General features: G+C 49.6%; 1 protein-coding gene across 5 annotated transcripts in view; it reads right to left on the bottom strand.

Annotated features, from left to right (window-relative positions):
• The window catches only part of SCARB1 (scavenger receptor class B member 1), a 93818-nt gene that overhangs the window by 57314 nt on the left and 20038 nt on the right, over positions 1-16466 (bottom strand). The window contains exon 1 of one of the 5 annotated variants that reach the window (XM_040250595.1): positions 11005-11477. The exons of the other annotated variants lie outside the window; for them this stretch is intronic. Within the exon in view, the coding sequence (XP_040106529.1) occupies positions 11005-11049 (45 nt within the window). The 5' untranslated portion in view covers positions 11050-11477. Of the gene's footprint in view, positions 1-11004; positions 11478-16466 lie in introns of those variants that run through there. 5 annotated transcript variants of the gene reach the window in all.

The raw sequence follows: 16466 nt of genomic DNA, 5'->3' as shown, positions 1-16466 counted from the left end.
GCAAAGAAAAGGAATGGACACAGATGACCTAAACGAGCACAGTGATGACCAACAGAAACTCAACGCCCATTGATGTGGTATTCCAGGGAATGGGCAAAGCTAATCTCTGGTGCTAGAGGCGGGGGTTGTAGCACCTTGGGATGAGAGCTGACATGGAGGGATTCAGGAGAGCCTTCCACAGGTGAGCATGCCAAACATACATCCATATAATTCATCGACCCCTACACCTAAGGTTGTACACTTTCCTGCACTGATGCTAAATTTAGAATTTTTTTTTTTCCCCAGCCTCGCCACTCAGCTTGCAGGATCTTAGTTTCAGGACCAGGGATCAAACCCATGTACCCTGCAGTGGAAGTGCCAGAGCCCTACCCACTGGACTGCCAGGCAATTTAGATTTTATTTTTAATGAAAAAAATTAAAGCAAAAAATTTTTTAATATAAAGGGTGAGGGCTTTTGAGCTGTTTAGCACTCCCTCAAGAGGCACCCAGCCCACAAAGGCTTAACAGGGAGACTGTATCCCGTCAAATCTGACCTCTGAAGCTCTCAGCCTGCCTCTGGGAGACCAGCAAGGAGACCTCTGGGGACCCAGGAGGAAGGGCGGGGGGTGGGGGTGGGGTCTGGAGGCCCTTCCTATAAGCAAGGGGACCCAGCTCTATGTCTGCAGCCAGCCACTCCCCATCTCCTAACTTCCTGCCCTTCTCCATCTACCAGAACTTTCTGTGCCCTGGTTTCCTCATCTGTAAATAGGGTTTGGAAACAGGGAGGACCAACCTCAACTGGGGAGTCACATTGACATAATGAGATGAGCACAGCACTGAGCCTCTGTGCCCTTCCTGCCCAAACCCAGAACCACAGTCTCATCACAAGAGAAACATCAGACAAATCCCCATGGAAAGGCATCCGACCACACTCCTAACTAGTGCTCTTCAAAATCATCCAGGTCACCAAAGCCAACAACGGCCTGAGAAACAGGCACAGCCAAGAGGAGCCTAAGGAAACACAAAGACTAAGTGTGACGTGGTGTCTGGACGGGATCCTAGGAGAGAAAAAAGGAGATGAAGGACTTCTCTGGAGGTCCAGTGGCTGAAGACCCTACACTTCCACTGTATGGGGCGCAGGTTCAATCCTTGGCCAGGAAACTAAGATCCGCATGCCTCGAGGTGCAGCCGAAAACAATTGTTTTAAAGGGAAAAGATAAAGGAAATGTGACAGGAACTAAGGAAACCCCAACAAAGCGCTGTCATCAGTTAATACTAATGGATTACCACTAATGGACCACACTAATTAAAGACGTTAACAATAGGGGAAGCCAAGTGTGGGAAACGAGGGCACCCTCCGTACTGTCTTCTCCATTTTTCTGTAAATCTAAACTTGTTTTAAAAATAGGAAGCTATCGAGAAACACAGGGCTCCATGAGGGTCACATCAGTGCCTGGCTGAGTTATATCAGAGCTGAGAAGCAAAGGAAAAATGAGAGCCCCAGTAATGCTCCAGAACATTAAATTTGTTGAGAAAATATTGAAATGTTTAAAAGTAGATATACCAAAACAATACTGGGACTTCCCTGGTGGTCCACCAGTTAAGAAACCACCTTCCAATGCATGGGAGCCCTGATCAGGGAACGAAGATCTTGCATGCCATGGGGAGACTAAGCCTGTGTGCACTGCAACTAGAGAAAGCCCACACACCACAGCGAAGACCCAGCATAAAAAAAAATTAATAAAAAATAAAATAACATTCAGTCAGTTCAGTTCAGTTCAGTTGCTCAGTCGTGTCCGACTCTGTGACCCCATGAATTGCAGCACCCCAGGCCTCCCTGTCCATCACCAACTCCCGGAGTTCACTCAGACTCATGTCCATTGAGTCAGTGATACCATCCAGCCATCTCATCCTCTGTCGTCCCCTTATCCTCCTGCCCCAAATCCCTCCCAACATCAGAGTCTTTTCCAATGAGTCAACTCTTGGCATGAGGTGGCCAAAGTACTGGAGTTTCAGCTTTAGCATCATTCCTTCCAAAGAAATCCCAGGGCTGATCTCCTTCAGAATGGACTGGTTGGATCTCCTTGCAGTCCAAGGGACTCTCAAGAGTCTTCTCCAACACCACAGTTCAAAAGCATCAATTCTTCGGTGCTCAGCTTTCTTCACAGTCCAACTCTCACATCCATACATGACCACTCGAAAAACCATAGCCTTGACTAGACAGACCTTTGTTGGCAAAGTAATGTCTCTGCTTTTCAATATGCTATCTAGGTTGGTCATAACTTTCCTTCCAAGGAGTAAGCGTCTTTTAATTTCATGGCTGCAGTCACCATCTGCAGAGATTCTGGAGCCCAAAAAAATAAAGTCTGACACTGTTTCCACTGTTTCCCCATCTATTTCCCATGAAGTGATGGGACCAGATGCCATGATCTTCGTTTTCTGAATGTTGAGCTTTAAGCCAACTTTTTCACTCTCCTCTTTCACTTTCATCAAGAGGCTTTTTAGTTCCTCTTCACTTTCTGCCACAACTTATTTAACATTAAGTTTAAATATTTTATTTAAACCCAAACCAGAATTTATTATAAATTTACTCCTGGCTTTTCTTTTTTTTTTTTTACTTCCCTAGCTTAAATGGAAACAAATTCATTGCATTCGATTTCTATTGCCATGTAACAAATTATCAAACATGTACTGGCTTAAAATGTCACACATTTACTATCTGACAGCTTTGGAGGTCAGAAATCCAAAATGGGTCCCAGGTGGCACTAGTGGTAAAAACTCACCTGCCAGTGTGGGAGACCTAAGAGACCTGGGTTCGATCCCTGGGTTGGGAAGATCCCCTGGAGAAGGGAATGGCAACCCACTTCAGTATTCTTGCCTGGAGAATTCCCATGGACAGAGGAGCCTGGAGGGCTATAGTCTATGGGGTCCCACAGAGTCGAACATAACTGAAGTGACTTAACACGCACACACCATACCAGAGCTAAAATCAAGGTGTCTGCAGGGCTGGTTCCTCCTGGAGGCTTTCTGGGAGAATCCAGTCGCCTAGCTTTTCCAGTTCCTAGAATCCGCCTGCACTCCTTGGCCCCCTTATCACTCCAACCTCAGCTTTCATCATTGCATCCTTTCTGACTCCCCTGCCTCCCTCTTACAAGGACCCTTATGATGACGTTAGTCCCATCCAGATCATTCCGGACAATCTTCCCATCCTGAACTCCTTAATGTAATCACATCTACAAAGCCCCTTTTGTCACATAGCGGTAACACATCCACAGGTCCCGGGATTAGAACTTCTTTGAGGGGCCATCATCCTGCTTCCCACACCCATTCAGAGATGCGAGGCTTCCTCCCACACAGCCCCATCCACACCCAGGAGCGCCCCACTGCCAGGGCAGGGTGACGTTTGTTCCCCATGTGCCCTTTCCTTTCCAAGGCATCCTTGTCTGCAGCCACCAAGCAGGGACCCCGCCAGAACAAGGTGGACCAGCTCCCACTGCGGGAGGCCCACTGTCCTCCTAAAGTGCAGCCCCACACCCAGGGTGCTCAGTCCACCCCTCCTTGTGTGAACTTCCACCCTTTATCTGCAATCTGAACTTCCTTAAAAGAAACAGAGCAGGGGAGGGTTCCCTGGTGGCTCAGTGGTAAAGAATCCGCCTGCCAATGCAGGAGACACAGATTCAATCCCTGATCTGGGAGATTCCCACGTGCTGCAGGGCATCTAAGTCCGTGCACTACAACTACTGAGCCTACGCTCCAGAGCCCGAAAGCTGAAACTCCTGAACCCACGTGCTGCAACTACTGAACCTCAAGTGCCCTAGAACCTGTACTCCACAACAAGATAAGTCACCCAGGGAGAGCGTGGTCCCCGGTCCCCACAAGCGGAGAGACGCCCTGTGGCAACGAAGACTCGGCATAGCCAAAAATAGATAAATAAAATTATTTTTGTAAAAAAAGAAACATGGGGGAGAACACAGTCTGGGTGGGTCTGGGCGCCTTTGTCCTCAAAACTCAGGTCTGCGAGAAGCCCCTTTGGGGCCTCAGACAGGCCCCTTCCTCCTCCCAAATTCTAAGACCAAAACACAGCCTGGCCTGACAAGGACACAGGGTGTCCATCGGAACAGGGACTGCGATGCGCCCCAGGGAGCTCCGCCAGCTGCACCGTCAGCCGGAAAGCGGAGAGTCTAAAAGGCCAGGCCCCCCCCAGGGCAGCATCAGAAACGCGGGGGTGGGGGGGTGTCTCCCAAAGCAACCCTCCAAAAGCCAACAGGCTCCCACAGGGCAGACGGGGGAGCAATGGTCAGAGGAGAGACAGACTCAGGGTTCTAAGGGTCTCAGGAAGCTTCCTGGCTGGGCAGGGACCAAGTGACCACTGAGGCACACTCCCTCAGCCCCACAAAAGGGACCCAAAGGCGGGGGCCCAGGGCATTTCTGAACAACTGAGCAAGTTCACCATTCCGAAAACTCCCCACTATACCTCGGCATTCTTTTTGATGGATAACAGCCCCGTGGCAGCTTCAGAGGCGGGGGTCCTTTGCTTGACATCATTGTTGTTTACCTCGGGCCTGTTTGAGCAGTGGTTCTCAAAGCGTGGTCCCTGGACCAGCAGCATCACCTGATAGAAATGCTGGTTCTCAGGTCCTTCTCAGACCTGCGGACTCAGCCTCTCGGGGAGGGACTCGGACATCTGTGTTTTAACAAGCGCTCCTGGGGCTCCTGCCACATGAGACGGTTAGAGAACCACAGTGTCAGAGACTAAGATGAACTGATGTCAGATACTTGCTTCAGAATAACTCAGGAAAGGGGAAATGGATGTGGGTGGCGGTACAGATGAAACCGGAAGGCAGGGACTCGATGTCTATTAAAGCAGGAGAAGGGCACGTGGCAACCTTGCTGTGCTCTTTTTTTAAATGCACATTTGAAATTTTCATAACATGTTCTTTTAAACTAGTTATAATTTGCAACCCCTACCGTACCCTCAGAGAAACAGATCTTCTGTCTTCCTGAAGCCAACTCCACAAACTGTCAGCTTTGGCCACTGGATGAGTTTGGGATCGTGTTGTATTTCAAAATACTTGAACTTGTTGACAACATCTTAAAAATGGCAGGTACGTTCCGGATTTCCAGCTTCTTCCAAAAAACATGAAGGTGTGCTGGCTCTGGGTCTGCATCCCCACGTAGCCTAGCATGCTGAACTAAGCAGCAGCTGCTCCTGGCACAGGACTTGCAATCCAGGTCACCAGAGGCTCCATGGCTCCCTAACACCTCACACCAGGCTGCTTTATTCACTGGCATTGCCCTTCCAGGGATCTGAGTTTGTAAGCCCTGACCTACAATAACACAGGATGAGAATATGGTACTCATTCATTCATTCCAACCCTGCCTAAGCATCTAATATGCTCACAACTGGTCCTCAAGTGCCATGGGGAAGCAAAGTTCATCAGACAGAGCTGAGTAGGGATTAGGAAAATGACAGGTTATTCACAAATGACTCAGACACACAATAGGAAGAGCTCAGCTCATTAAGCCTATTTACTAGCAGTGGGACATCATTTAACACTAGCAGGACTGGGACTTCCCTGGCGGCCCAGCGGTTAGGACTCCACATTTCCACTGCAGGGAGTACGGGTTCGATCACTGGTTGGGGAACTAAGAACCTGGATGCCACATGATGTGGCCGAAGAAACAAAACATTATTGGCAGGACTGTCAATAGGCTGGGATACTGCTGGGGCATTAGCTACTAAAGCAAACTCTGGTGTGAGTGATGATACATTCTGGTATACTCTCTGGGATACTATTGGGGAATTAGCTACTAAAGCAAAAGTCCAAGCCCAATACCGCAGTAATCCCATTCCTGGGTATTCGCTAGGAGAAAAGAAATCCACGTCCACACAAATGCTCCCAGCAGCTTTACTCCTGGTAGCCCCAAACTAGAAACAACCCAGCTATTAACCAGGACTTCACTGTATATTCACACAATGGTATATTTACACAGCATTTCTGAGGGCTCCAAAATCACTGCAGATGGTGACTGCAGCCATGAAATTAAAAGACATTTACTCCTTGGAAGAAAAGTTATGACCAACCTAGATAGCATATTCAAAAGCAGAGACATTACTTTTCCAACAAAGGTCTATCTAGTCAAGGCTATGGTTTTTCCAGCAGTCATGTATGGATGTGAGAGTTGGACTGTGAAGAAAGCTGAGAGCCGAAGAATTGACGCTTTTGAACTGTGGTGTTGGAGAAGACTCTTGAGGGTCCCTTGGACTGCAAGGAGATCCAATCAGTCCATGCTAAAGGAGATCAGCCCTGGGTGTTCTTTGGAAGGAATGATGCTAAAGCTGAAACTCCAGTACTTTGGCCACCTCATGCCAAGAGTTGACTCATTGGAAAAGACTCTGATGCTGGGAGGGATTGGGGGCAGGAGGAAAAGGGGATGACAGAGGATGAGATGGCTGGATGGCATCACCGACTCGATGGACATGAGTCTGAGTGAACTCCGGGAGATGGTGATGGACAGGGAGGCCTGGTGTGCTGCGATTCATGGGGTCGCAAAGAGTCGGACACGACTGAGCAACTGAACTGAACTGAACTGAACTGAGGAACAACAGCCACATGCAATGTGGGTCTATCTCATAAGCCTAACGTTGAGCAAAGAAGCCAAACCATATCAGTACCCAGTATGTGATTCCATTTTGATAAAGTACAAAACCAGGTAAAACTAAGCTATGCTGGAAGAAGTCAGGGTAGCAGTCATCCTTGGGGCTGGGTGGAAAGGGAGTGAGGAGCACCAGGGGATTCTAAGAGCTGCTGGTTACTTGAGGATGTTCAGTTGTGAAAGTTCTGCCTGTCTGATATGATGATGCCAGCATTTACTGGATACCAGGCTCAAAGGTCACCTTTATCCCCTTCTCCCACAAAACAATCCCTGACTTGCTTCCAGTATTGGGCACAAAGCCTTAAATCTCAGAGAAGATGGGCCCCGACTGTAGTCCAGGCCCATGAGCCTGTCTAGCTTCTGGTAGCTTCTGAGGAAAAAAAAAAAATCCTCTGCGATAAGAGGAAGAACTGAACAGAGCTCTCCCGTTGTACCATCCCTCCTTCTGGGTTTGAATGATGTGTGTGACAGTGTGATGTCTGGCACTGTGGCAGCCATCATGAGATTATGAGGGCAAGGCTCAGAAAGTCACATAGACACTGAACCAGTGCCCTGAAATAAATGAACTGCTAAATAAATCTGGAAGCATCCACCACCTCCCAAAGCACAATAATAAAGCTCTCTATTATACCAGCCACTTGAAAGCAGGTTTTCTGTTGCTTGCAGCCCAGAGGATTCCATCTAAAGCAATGCTTTCATGTAAATCTGACAGTCCATGAGGTAGGTACCATTATCTGCTCTGTTTTGTTGATGAGAAAACTGAGGCACCCAGAGATTAAACCACTTACTTGCCCAAGGGCACAAACCCAGTAGTGACAGAGGGTCCTCAACTCGAGTCTGCACCCAGAGCCTGGGCCCTAACATTCTACTGCCTTGGTAAAGGCTCATCATAGGTGTGGATGGGAAAGGATCACAGGGAAGGGAGAAAACTGCTGAAACACACACTGTTCCGATTCTAGGACCCCAGGCGAATCGGGCACAATCTCATCCTCCACCAACTACACCACCATGATGAGAACTCCAGGCAGTGCAATTGACCCTGCTCTTTAAGACAAGCACAATCTCCCCCAGGACTGACTTCAGCCTACCTCATGGACTGTCAGATTTACATGAAAGCATTGCTTTAGATGGAATCCTCTGGGCTGCAAGCAACAGAAAACCTGCTTCCAAGTGGCTGGTATAATATAAATCAGGCAGAGGGTAGCCCTTCCTTCAAACACCCTAGAAAGTAAAAGTGAAGTCGCTCAGTCGTATCCGACTCTTCGAGACCCTGTGGACTGTAGCCTACCAGGCTCCTCCATCCCTGGGATTCTCCAGGCAAGAATACTGGAGTAGGCTGCCATTTCCTTCTCCAGAGGATCTTCTCGACCCAGGGATCAAACCCGGGTCTCCCGCATTGCAGGCAGATACTTTAACCTCTGAGCCACCAGGGAAGCCTTCAAACACCCTAATTTCACCCCAATAAGAAAGTGGGCTATTTCTCAAGCATGAAACAGCTCAGCAAACTACAGCCCGTGGGCCACATCTGGCCTGGTGCCTGTTTCTGGGCATCCTGGGAGCTAACAATGGTTTTACATTTTTATTTTATTTTTTAACTTTCTATTTTATATTGGAGTAGAGCCGATTAACAATGCTGTGATAATTTCAGGTGGACAGCCAAAGGACTCAGTCATACATGTATCCATTCTCCCCCAAACTCTCTTCCTGTCCATACATTCTTAAATGTTTGAAGAAAAAAAAAACAAGAATACTTATTGGCAACACATGAAATTTACATGAAATTCACAAGTTGGTGTCCTCAAGCAAAGCTGTTGTGACACTTAGACAGCCCCCGCTCAGGATGTCTCAAGGATGTCCACATAGAGGACCATGTGGAGGTGAGAGGCTGAGACAGAACCTGTTTGGCCTCTAAAGCTGAAAACTATTTACTATTTGTCCTCTACCACTAATGTGGCAACCCCTGTCCCCTCCCCCTCAGTCCCCATGGAGACTCGAGTACCTCCCCTTCCTCCTTGGTGGCAGCGCCAAGTGGCCAAGGACATGAACTGCTCTGAAGAAGGCACCCGGGTTTAGACAGGCCACACAACGATGGTTGCTAAATGAGGCTTCCTCCACTCACCTTGGCCCGGGTTCAAGAACACATGGGGAAACTTGCCAAGGTCTCGTAAGATGGCGCAATGGTGCTGTAAGCCTGGAAGAATCAGAGGCTCAGGGCTGCGTCCTTCAAAGGCTTCTTCTTTTGCAAGTAGCTGGGCATGCTGTAATCACCCGGGGGCCAGGCAACCCGGGCTACCACCTACTGAACCCGATCCATGCCACTGGGATGAGGTTGGGGGGCAAGAAGGGGACAGGTGCCGACCTTCCCTCAGGTTAAACTCTATCATGACTTTAAAATTGTGCTCCGATACACATTAACATCGAATGTACCCTCTTCACCATTTTTAAGTCTACACCTCAGCAGCGTGAAGTATATTCACATTACTGTGTAACCATCACCATCAGCCATCTCCAAAACTTCTCATCCCCAACGGAAACTGTACTCCCATCAGCCCCTGGTACCCACCCTTCTATCCTTTGTCTCTGTGAGTTTGCCTCCCATGGGGACCTCCCATAAGTAGAATCAATCATACAATATGTCTCTTTTCATGACTAGCTTATTTCACTTAGCACAATATCCTCAAAGTTCATCCATATTGTAGCCTGTGTCAGAATTTCCTTCCTTTCTGAGGCTGAATCCCATTCCAAAATATGGATGAACCATTCTGTTTATTCATCCATCTATGGAGGGACTCGTGGGTTGTTTTCACATTTTGGCAATCGTGAATAAGGCTGCAATGAAGAAGAGTGTGCACCTATCTCTTCAAGTCTCTGCTTTCAATTATTTTGAATATGTATCCCAGAGGTAAAATTGCTGCATCTGATGGCAATTCTATGTTTTCATTTTCTGAGTGAGGCACTGACTGCCAGACTTACCCCACAGCAGCTTCACCATTTTACAATCCCTCCAACACAGCAGAAGGGTTCCAACCTCTCCACGCCCTGGCCAATCACCGTCATTTTTTTTTTTAATAGCAGCCCTTCCATCAGGCATGAGGTGATCACTCACTGTGGTTAGGATTTGTATTTCCCCAGTGATGAGTGACGCAGGGCGCTTCCTCCTGTGCCTGTTGGATATCTGTATATCTTCCTTGGAGAAATCTCTAAGTCCTTGGCCTATTTTCTAATTGGATTGTTTTTTGGTGTGATTGAGTTGTCCTACCAAGACTTTAAGACCAGATTTATGCCCCATACTTTCCATCTCCTTTTATATATATACTTACTTATTTATTTGGCTATACCAGCTCTTAGCTGCGGCACACAGGATTTTTTTTTTAGTTGTGGCAAGCAGACTGTTAGGTGGGGCTTCCCAACTGGCTCAGTGGTAAAGAATCCGCCTGCCAATGCAAGAGACGCAGGAGATGTGGTTCGATCCCTGGGACAGGAAGATAAACTGCAGCAGGGAATGGCAACCCACTCCAGTATCCTGCCTGGAAAATCCTATGGACAGAGGAGCCTGGCGGGCTACAGTCAATGGGGTGGCAGAGTCGGACATGGCTGAGCGACTGCACACACCAAGGCTCTTAGTTGCAGTACGTGGGATCTAGTTCCCTAACCAGGGATCAAACCCCAGGCCCACTGCATGGGGGGCATGGAATCTGAGCCGCTGGACCACCAGGGAAGTCCCTCCACCTGCTTTTGACCGCCCTCCTGGATATTTCCATCTGGGAAAACACCTCCACCATCCACGGGGTCCTTCAGATAGAAACTGAAGAGCTTGACTTCTCTTCTGCCCCCTCACCGCAAGTCTCATCTGTCAGCACATGTGGCTGACTCTCCCTGCAAAAGGGATCTGGACTCTGTTCGCTCCTTCCAATTACACTGTCTCCTCGCCGAGCCCCCCAGCCCCGCCCCCCACCCCACCCCCGCTTTCTATTCACAGCACCAGAGGGCTCTGTTACACGCATCAGATCGTGGGCTCCCCTGCTCAGGAACACCGGCATCTCAAGAACTGAAAACCATATCTAAACTCCTCCCCAGGTCCCACAGGCCCTCAGCCCGCCTCTCACTCTCACCACCCTCTCCCTGACCCTGCTCCCCGAGCCCACGGCTTCCTCTTCCTCCAGTGCAGTAAGCAACCTCCCACATCCAGCCCTTTGCGCTTGCTGTGCCCTCAGTCCACCCTGCTGTTCCTACGCCCAACTCCTCATCACCTCCACCAGCCCCTCCTCAGGGAGGGCCTCCCAACCACCCACCCAAAGGAGAAGGACCTGGCCTGGGGTGTCCACAACTGCATCGCCCCTGCCCCGAACAATGCCCGGTTCACGGTACCTGCTCAGAAAACATGCACTGAAGCCTGCTCGAGTCCAAAACCATGAAGAGGATTCAAAAAACACCCTCCCCACACTCACCCTCCTTCCTCCGGGTTGAAAGGACATCAAAAGCCTCAGCTGGACTCTGCCCCCGCCCCCAGCCTTTCTCCCTCCCCCACCAAGGACACAGGTGGCCAGGACTGCTGACAGCTTTGCCCCACTTATCTGGGCTCCCAGGCCACACATCACAGCTGCCGGAGCCCAAGGGAACATGGAGGTCAGTGATGTCATCCTCTTGCAAGACAAGACAGGGAGGACCAGGATGCCCCCAGGGACAGGCTGCAGCTCCAGCCCCAGCCCAGGCCCGTGGCCGCAGCCACCTCGGCTCCCACTTCCCCAGGCCACGCTATTCCATGCGCCCTGACATACACCCTTCTTTCCTATCCCTAGCACCACCACCCCCATCATCACCCCCATCCCCACCACTCTCATCAGCCCCACCCCCTCTACCACCCCCACCATCCCCTTGGCTCTCTGTAAGGGAGGGGAACACTCGAAAGCACTTTGCTCCCTGACTCCCGCAGAGCGCTCCATGCCATGGACACTAACATCATCTCATCTGACATTTGAGGAAACGGAGACTCAGGAAGATGAGATCACTGCCCAAGTATGGCCAGTTTTCTGAATTCTCACCCTCTCTCTATATATACTGTCACATATACTATCAATAGAATGATAATTATAGTCATAAATTATATTTTAAAATTATTTTCATTATTCCCTCAGGCAGAAAGCACAAGTGCTGTCAGAGATACGGAAACCGAGATTTACAATGCACCTAAGGCACCAGAACCCTGAGAGGCTCTCGACTGCCCAGCTTCCCGCTACAGCCAACGCTTCCATCACCCAGGACCCTGGACGACCTCCATGAACTAAGTCTGAATTTATTCCAAAAGAGGGCTGGTGATTAACAGCTGGGCTTCCCTGGTGGCTCAGTGGTAAAAGAATTCACCTGCCAGTGCAGGAGACACGGGCTTGATCCCTGGGTCGGGAAGATCCCCTGTATACGGCAACCTGCTCCTGTTTTCTTGCCTGGGAAAATCTCATGGACAGAGGAGCCTGGTGGGCTACAGTCCAAGGGGTCACAAAGAGTCAGACACGACTGAGCACGCACGCATGCACACATAATTAACAGCTACAAGGCCAGCCTGATGCAGCCACCTCACAGCTCACAACCGCAGCCAACAGCACTTACTCACTTCCCATTTATCAACCCACTTATCCCTCACAGCTATAACCCATGAGGCCAAGGCTATGATTATCCCCATTTTACAGAGGAGGAAATTGAGGCCTGGAAGGGCCAAGTCACTTCCCCACAGCCATGGAAGTAGGAAACATCAACCCGGCAAGAATGAGGTCTACCGAGGAACAGACCTCATCCAACAGGGACCGTCCCTGGCCAATGGCTGCCGTGTAGAATTTCCAAACTGTCACCATTGCCTAGAAATCTAGATTTGTATCTATCATCGGCCCATCGTTAAACTTTAGTGACCAGTTTCATTTTTTTAATAGCAGCATGGACCACACAAAACATCTCTCCAACATGGTCTGAATTCTGGGAGAGGCTGGGCTGCAACCTTGGCACAAAAGTGAGGAGCTCAAGCACTGGTCCAAGTTCCGTCTACACCAGCTGTGTAACTTCCGGCAGGTGCCTCAACCTCTCTGAGCCTCCATGACTCCAGCGGGAAAATAAACATTCCCGCAACTCAGAAGAGGTTATGAGGATCCAATGAGCCTATACCATAGGCAGCCTGGTACCTAGCACACAGGAAGTTCTGCCCCCAAACCTGTGAATGTGGAGACTTCCCTGGTGGTCCAGTGGTTAAGACTCCAAACTCCCAATGCAGGGAGACCAGGTTCAACCCCTGGTTAGTGAACTAGACCCACATGCCACAACCAAAGATCCTGCATGCTGCAACTAAGAGATTCTGCATTCCACAACAAAGAGCTGGCACTGCCAAATTAATTTTTTCTTTAATTGTGAACATGACTTTATTTGGAGACAAGGTCTTTGTTTTTTTTTTGGCTGCATGCACCATGCTGTATGTGGGATCTAGTTCCCTAACCTGGAACAGAACCTGTGCCCTCACATTGAGAATACACAGTCTTAACCACTGGGCCACTAGGGAAATCCCAGAAAAAGATATCTTTGCAGATGTAATTAAGGATCTCAAAATGAGATCATTATGGATTACATGGGTGGACCTTAAATCCAATGGTAAGTGTCCACAGTAGCAAAGACACAGAGGCAGACGCCATGGGAGATAAAAGCAGAGACTAGGGGGATGAGGACACAAGCCAAGGAGTGCCTGGAGTCACCAAAAGACACAAGGCTCCTTAGTGAGAGTATGGCCAACACTTCAACTTCAGACTTCTGGTCTCCAAAACTGAGAGAGAAGACATCTTTATTCTAAACCACCCATCTGTATGGGTCTTCTCCATTGGTCCAGCGGTTAAGACTCCACCTTCCAATGCAGGGGGTGTGGATTCAATCCCTAGTCAGGGAACTAAGACCCCACATGCCTCGAGGTGTGGTCAAAAAGTAAAATAAAAGACATCTGTGATCATGTGATACAGAAGCCCCAGGAAACACACTTGCCCTGAGAAAGTTCCAGAAGACACCATGGCTGTCACCAGCAGGAAGGTTTCTTCAGAATGGATCCCAACCTGTGTCTTCCTTTGTCAGGTCCCAAGGAACGAGGCCTCTGGTCACTGCTTCAGCAGTAAATAGAGAAACAGCCCCACCCTTTGCAGCGCTCCCTATACAAAGCCCACAGCTTTGTACACACAGAGACAGGCCCTCAGCCCAGGAACAGGAGGGTGTCCGGGCTAGAACAAAGGTCTCCAAGATAACCCCTTGGTGCCAAACCCAAGGTGGAGAAAGGCATGCGGGGTCCTGGTGGGTGGGCCTGAGACGGGAAGACATCCCGCTCCCCGAGAACACAAACATTGTTTGTCAGGAAGGAACTATTAACACAAGTTGCCTTTGGAGCCAGGACCCGCTGTGGGGCAAGGGAGCTATGACTTTTCATGTACTGCCTTTTCTTTCTTTCTTTTTTTTTAATTGCAGTTGTGACTCTTTTTCTGTATGTTTTCATTTTATTTTTTTTTTAAAGAAACTTTAATCTTCATTTATCCTGTCTTAGGCTAGGCTATGGGTGGCATGTGGGATCCTAGTTCCCCAATCAGGGATGGAACCTGTGACCCCTGCAACTGGGAGCTCAGGGTCATAACCAATGGGCCACCAGGGAAGTCCCCACTTTCAATTTTTTTCACTGTGCCCCTATTTTATTTTCCTTATTTCTGGTGCCAGTGGGGGCTGTCTCGGCAAGAGCCCGTCCTACCAAGCACATCCCGTCCAGCTGTCTTAAGTGACATGTCTTAAGCTGTCATGCCACATCAGAGGCCACTCTACCTGTATTTTAGTTTGTGGGAGCTGAGAAAATGGGCTGCCAGTTGCAGAAGAGGACACTGACTTTCAGAAGAAAATCAAGTTCCTAGAGAACCCAAGAGCCAGGGCCTGGATTTGAACCTGGAGTTCTGCCAGTCCGAAGATCGGACAAACACTTGGTTCTGGGTCGAACAGTATCCTCAAGAAGTCATGCCCAGCTGGAACCTCAGAAGGCGACACTGGAAAACTGTCTCTGGAGATGCGAACAAGTTACAGATCTCCAGATGAAGTCCTCCTGGACTGAGGGTGGGTCCTAAGTTCAGTGACAGATAGGAAAAGGCAGGGAGGGGGCTTCCCTGGCAGTCCAGCAGTTAAGACTTCTACTGCAGGGGGTGTGGCTGTCACTCCTGGTAAGGAAACTAAGATCCTGCCTGTGCGCAGTGTAGCCAAATGAAAACAGTGTGGCCAAAAGTTAAATCAAATAAGAGACAAGGACACAGAGGCTTACAGAGGGGACGGCCACGTGAAGACAAAGCCCTCGGAAATTAAGACACAGGTGACAATTACACAGCAAGGTGACCACAGGCACACCCTTAGCAGGAGGGGACCCCTACGCTGACCGTAGGCAACAGCCCAGGGCACGTGGGGTCAGCCGCAATCCCTCCCCATCCTGAATGAGCCTGAACTCTCCCGCTGAGCCTCTACAGCTGAACAGATGCCCTTTGCATCCTCTGTCCTCTCCCTGCAGCTGACCTCGGTCACTGGGGACAAAAGATTTCTAATTAAACCAAGTCCAAATCCTGGGGTCTATCCTCAGTTTACTGTGTGCCCCCCCACGGGCCCCCCAAACTCTGAGCCTCAACCCTGTCCTCCCATTGGCTTACAAATGGAAGAAGGATCGAACACAACTCAGAAAGGCAAAACAAAACAACACCCATGGCAACCGCTGGCATTCTAGAAGGCCAGATGGTATCAGGCGCTGGAGGAGATGTGGGAGGGCATGGCAAGAACCCTTCTGGAAGGCACATCTGATGACTCTGGCTCCCCCGCCTCCCCTTTCCCATGCGTGCCCTACGACCTGGCTGCCCCAGGCCCTGCACATCCCAAGGAAATACGTGAGAACTTTATGATGGGAAGTTCCAGGATGTTTGCTGCTTGGGGAGGTAGGAGTGGAAGGAACCAGACACCCGTCATAAAAAGAATAAATAAAATGAGAGAAATATAAACTCGGAAATCCAGGCATTAGAAGAAGCCATGGGCCAGACAAGAATACGTGGATAGATTTCCAAATGATGAAGGGACAAGTGTAGGGCTAAGAGCAGGAGTCGGGTACCAAGAAAGAGGTCTGCTCTCTTCCCAGGCTCTGGCAGCCCATGACCTGCCTGGCCATGCCCAGCTCAAAGCACTTGCCACCTATTAGCCCATTCGATCTTCATTTCAACCCTTTGGGAAAGTGTGGTTTGTACCATTTTATGGGAGTCTAACCAAACCCAGAGACTTGGGAAACCTGCCCCAGGTCACGCACAGGCAAAAGGCAGAGCCAGGATGGGCTGCCACACCTACCTGGCTCAAAACTGAGCTCCGGACCACTGTTCTGAGCAGACCCCTGGCACCGCCTGAGGCACAAGGACACACATGTCCTATTTAAAGACAAACCCCCCAGGGGATGGGGGCAGGGGCAGGGAGGGGTGAGACATGAGAAAGAGGAGGAGAAGAAGAAATATAAGGAGACAAAGGGACTTCCCTGATAGTCCAGTGGTTTAAGAATCTGCCCTGCAATGCAGGGCACATGGGTTCAACCCCTGATCCGGGAAGATTCCACACGACTTGGGGCAACTAAGCCTACGCACCACAAGTTCTGAGCCCGAGCTCTAGAACCCGGGAGCTGCAACTACTGAAGCCCGATAGCCTAGAGCCTGTGCTTCACAACGAGAGAGGCCACCACAGTGAGAAGGCCAAGCACTAGAGAAAGCCCACGTGCAGCAACGAAGACCCAACACGGCCAAAAGTAAAATGACGTTTTTTTAAAG

Source organism: Oryx dammah, unplaced genomic scaffold, assembly GCF_014754425.2.
Source record: "Oryx dammah isolate SB20612 unplaced genomic scaffold, SCBI_Odam_1.1 HiC_scaffold_12, whole genome shotgun sequence".
NCBI lineage: Eukaryota > Metazoa > Chordata > Mammalia > Artiodactyla > Bovidae > Oryx > Oryx dammah.
The sequence above is the reverse complement of the archived record's forward strand: the minus strand, read 5'-3'. Positions and strand labels throughout refer to the sequence as shown.